Here is a 4,401-nt window from a genome sequence, read left to right as displayed (position 1 = left end):
ATTAAGAAAATGTTTCATTCATTCCTGAATTTTTATATTCTGGTATTATTAAATACCAGACCTTTAGGCATTAATTAATTTCTTTGCCTGACATGAACTGAATTTGGGACTGAAATATTTCTACCTCCTTAAGTACAGTGATGCTAGCACTGTGGTGTAATTTGATTAACAAATGACATAAACATGGTATATTTTCCTAAATTCTTTATTGAGTTTGGTTTATAACATTCAGGATTCATGCATCTGTTCACAGTTCTTCTTCTTCTTCTTCTTCCTCCTATTTTTGAAGCATGTTTTCATACAGCAGGTCAGTGATGAAGAAGCAGTGAAAGAGCTGGAAGTTTCTCCAACATTTACACCTTCTCAAATGTGAGTACTGCTGTGACTTCATCGCATGTCAGAGTCTGGAAAATACAAAGAAAATGACATTAATGTTCACTTTAAAGAGCCTCAGTCTTAGTTACAAGTGAACATTTTCTCACCATGATCAGTTTCCCATCCTGGATCTCTCGGACAGTCGTGATCTCTCTACTCTCATCCTTCTGCACCTGGACGAGTTTTTCTCCTTCCAGGTTTATAACACTCTAAAAAAGAGCTTTGATGATGTAAAGCTGCAAAACTGACCTGAACTGTCTATTAAGGTTTAACATCAGACCCAGACTACAAATTCTCATTTTACAAATTCACACTGTGGTTATAAATTTACCAAATACAACCTGAACTAAGACTTAATCAAATGTGAAATAATGAATTTTAGATCCTTACTGTGCAAAATTTGTCAGGTGTTGTTTCCTCCTGAAACTCTTCTCCGAATCTGAACTTATTTTCTCTCTTACCAATGACGGAGTCTGACTTAATCACCAGTCGGTCGTCCTCTTGGGAAATGGTGATGAGTGGTGTGATTAATTTTACGACATTTCTTATTTCTTCTTTAGTACCTATAAAAGTATACAGTAAATATAGAGTTTAAAAAACTGTATAAAAATTACTGTTAAGAACTCATCAAAGTTTTCACTTTTGACAAATTTCCAGCTCCCAAAAAAGGCATCCATGTCTATAATATAACATTAAACTAATGTCTGCTGAGAATACACTCTGATTCTCCAGTCACCTGCACAGTGAGGTGTGCTGGAGAAACTTATTTATACCCCAGCTGGTGGGAGGAAAAGCATTGAACATATTGATTTGATGGATTATTTGCTGCTCTCTACTAGTCAAATTAGGGAAAAAAAAAACTTTTGCTGAAAACAAGAAAACTCGGGCATTTAAAAAATGGCATTTTATATACAGTATAGACAATAAAGTAGATTTATTATCAGAAATATATAGATTTCCCGGATCATGTTGGTAAATTCAATTCAATTTTATTTGTATAGCGCTTTTAACAATGGACATTGTCACAAAGCAGCTTTACAGAAATAAATGGATTCACAAAAATATATTGTAAATATTTAAATTTATCACTGTGAATTTATCCCTAATGAGCAAGCCAGTGGCGACGGTGGCAAGGAAAAACTCCCCGAGATGATATGAGGAAGAAACCTTGAGAGGAACCAGGCTCAAAAGGGAACCCATCCTCATCTGGGTGCAACGGATAGTGCAATTATAAATAAATCCCTTCTATTGTGTACTATATGGACAAATAGTGCAATTGTGCAACCAATAAATTCATCACAGTATTTGCAAGAGGTCCGGCTGGTTAAAATCTATCCACTGTCCACTGATGGAGTCCTGAGTACGAAGCTGCTCGTGGCAACTGCAGCCCCAAAGCCACTACAGCAATCGCAGTCCCAAGCCATTACAGTACAGCTCCCCATATGGGATCCCCAAGCCATCTCCACAGCCCCCAGGTAGCGCCATCCCCAGCAATCCAAACAGTTCTTCAGGCAGTCCATATGGGGCCACCCCCAGCAGCAGCGAGCGAACTCAACCGATGAGAACTCCAACCAGAAGTAGGGCATCAGGATGGGTCAGGCAGCGAGGAGGAGCAGAAGGGGTCAGGATCACTGGCATCACTGGCATCTCAGAAGTAGCATGTGTAGCTCGACAGAGAGTGAGGGAGAGAGAGAGATGGAGAGAAAGGAAGAGATTGTTAGGTGAGCTTTTGTCCTCTAATGGTTAAGCACGATGTACTTTGCATGCAGAGTGCAAGCAGGGACTCCGGCAAGACTAGCTATGACAGCATAACTGAAAGGGAGAGCCAGAAGCTAACACAGACATGAGGGCACCCTGGGACATAAGGCAGCCAGCCACTCCACCGTCGACAAACCTGAGTGAACGTGTGAGAGTGGGGGGGCGACAGCATCCAAACATCCCATTTCACCACAACACTCTATGCCTGTGAAACCCTCCAGACCTGCCCCTGTACCTAAGAAAACTATTCACAAAAGGCTTGACTAAACAAATATGTTTTCAGCCTCGACTTAAACACTGAGACTGTGTCTGAGCCCCGAACACTAAGTGGAAGGCTGTTCCATAACTGTGGGGCTTTGTATGAGAAAGCTCTACCCCCAGCTGTAGCCCGCATTATTCGAGGTACCAACAAATAGCCTGCATCTTTTGATCTGAGTAGGCGTGACGGATCATAAAAGACCAAAAGTTCGCTCAGGTACTGTGGCGCGAGACCATTTAGTGCTTTATAGGTCAATAGTAGTATTTTATAATCAATACGAAATTTGATTGGGAGCCAATGCAGTGTGGATAAGATAGGGGTGATGTGGTCATATCTTCTGGTTCTAGTAAGGACTCTCGCTGCTGCATTCTGGACTAACTGGAGCTTGTTTATGCATCTACTGGAACATCCAGACAGTAAGGCATTACAATAATCCAACCTAGAGGTAACAAAAGCATGAACTAATTTTTCTGCATCGTGTAGTGACAATATATTTCTTATTTTAGCAATATTTCTGAGATGAAAGAAAGCAATCCTAGTTATATTATCTACATGAGCTTCAAAAGAAAGACTAGAGTCGATAATCACACCAAGGTCTTTTACTGCTGCAGATGATGAAACAGAAAGGTCATCCAGAGTTATTATGTAATCAGAAAGCTTACTTCTAGCTGCATGTGGTCCTAGTACAAGTACTTCTGTCTTGTCAGAATTAAGTAAGAGAAAGTTAATAAGCATCCAGTTTCTAATGTCTTTTACACATTCCTCAACTTTATTAAGCTGGTGTCTGTCATCTGGCTTTGCTGAAACATACAACTGTGTGTCATCAGCGTAACAGTGGAAGCTAATACCATGCTTACGAATAATTTTGCCCAGAGGCAGCATATATAAAGAAAAGAGCAGTGGGCCTAAAACAGAGCCTTGCGGAACACCAAACTTTACCTTAGCATGAGAAGAGAAAAGAGTAAAGTGTTTTTTTAATTTCATGATGCATTAAACATCACTGCCTTTGGGAATGCAAATCTTCACACCAACAAAACCCCTAAAACAAGTTTAATGTATATATAGAAAATTTCATATAGAAAAAAACAGTAGATTTTATTCAATATTTGTATTTTAAAGTATATTATTTTATCTGACACAGCTCATGAATATGTCCTTCATGAAGAAGAAGAAGAAGAAATAGGCTTAATTTGTTATGTATACATTACAGTACAGTGGAATTCTTGCTACGCACATGCCAGCTGGTTCGGAAGGATCAGCCATGATACAGCTCCCTTGGAGCAGATAGGGTTAAGGGCCTTGCTCAAGGGCCTAATAGTGGCAGCTTGATGATACTGGGGCTTCAACCCTCCACCTTCTGATTAGCAACCCAGAGCCTACAGGAGATGTTCCACTCTAAACTGACGAGACCGAACATACAGTGATGAGAAAACGTCGGTAACATGAAGTAAATGAGTGAAAGGTCGTTAAAAGTCAGTATGATTCAGGATTGATTTTAAAATCCTGGTCCTCACTTAAAGGCCTTACACGGTGAGGCGCCAGATTAGCTATCAGAACAGGTCTCCTTGTACAGCAGAAACAGGTCTTAGACGTCAGCTGATGAATGTTTACTATCTCTGTCTAGGACCAGGCTGAAACTGAAAGGCGATCATGCTTCTTCAGCCTATGCTCCAAAATTATGGAACAGCCTTCCATTATTATATTTAAGCTTTAAAAAGCAGCTTAAACCCATCTGTGTAACATTGCATTTTTCTGGTCAGTTTTAATGGTCTGTCTTTATGGGCTTTTGTGTGTATACTGTATTTTATATGTTTCAATTTACTTTACATTTTTTAAATTCAATTTTGTTCTATCCTAATTTACTCTTTTTGGATTATTGTGAAGCACTTTGTAACCTTCAACTGAAATTCAGCAGAACTATGTTCTGATTGATATGCGCTGCAATTGAACTAGGTTATCTTGTCACTAATATTGGGGAGAAAGAAAATCATAAAAAATCTATTTCTGTA

The 4,401-nt window shown here is 39.3% G+C and overlaps 1 protein-coding gene across 1 annotated transcript; it reads right to left on the bottom strand.

Moving 5' to 3' along the window:
- Positions 1–219: 219 nt before the first annotated feature.
- LOC117599745 (fatty acid-binding protein, brain-like) lies at positions 220–1,104 on the bottom strand. Its single transcript, XM_053242315.1, has 4 exons — positions 1,016–1,104; positions 766–938; positions 483–584; positions 220–404 (listed from the first exon to the last, which is right to left on the bottom strand). The coding sequence occupies exons 1-4, from the start codon at positions 1,050–1,052 to the stop codon at positions 354–356; spliced, it is 363 nt and encodes a 120-aa protein (XP_053098290.1). The 5' UTR covers positions 1,053–1,104; the 3' UTR covers positions 220–353.
- Between the last annotated feature and the right edge of the window lie 3,297 nt (positions 1,105–4,401).

The sequence above is a fragment of the Pangasianodon hypophthalmus genome, chromosome 19 (assembly GCF_027358585.1).
Source record: "Pangasianodon hypophthalmus isolate fPanHyp1 chromosome 19, fPanHyp1.pri, whole genome shotgun sequence".
Lineage (NCBI taxonomy): Eukaryota > Metazoa > Chordata > Actinopteri > Siluriformes > Pangasiidae > Pangasianodon > Pangasianodon hypophthalmus.
The sequence above is the reverse complement of the archived record's forward strand: the minus strand, read 5'-3'. Positions and strand labels throughout refer to the sequence as shown.

Bases quoted from the DNA above. Each gene is read 5' to 3' on its own strand.
- LOC117599745 (XM_053242315.1), bottom strand. From the start codon at position 1,052: ATGGATGCCTTTTTTGGGAGCTGGAAATTTGTCAAAA. The intron at 939-1,015 runs GTGAAAACTTTG...ATACTTTTATAG, and splicing joins GAGCTGGAAATTTGTCAAAA to GTACTAAAGAAGAAATAAGA. The intron at 405-482 runs GTGAGAAAATGT...TGTATTTTCCAG, and splicing joins AGGATGGGAAACTGATCATG to ACTCTGACATGCGATGAAGT.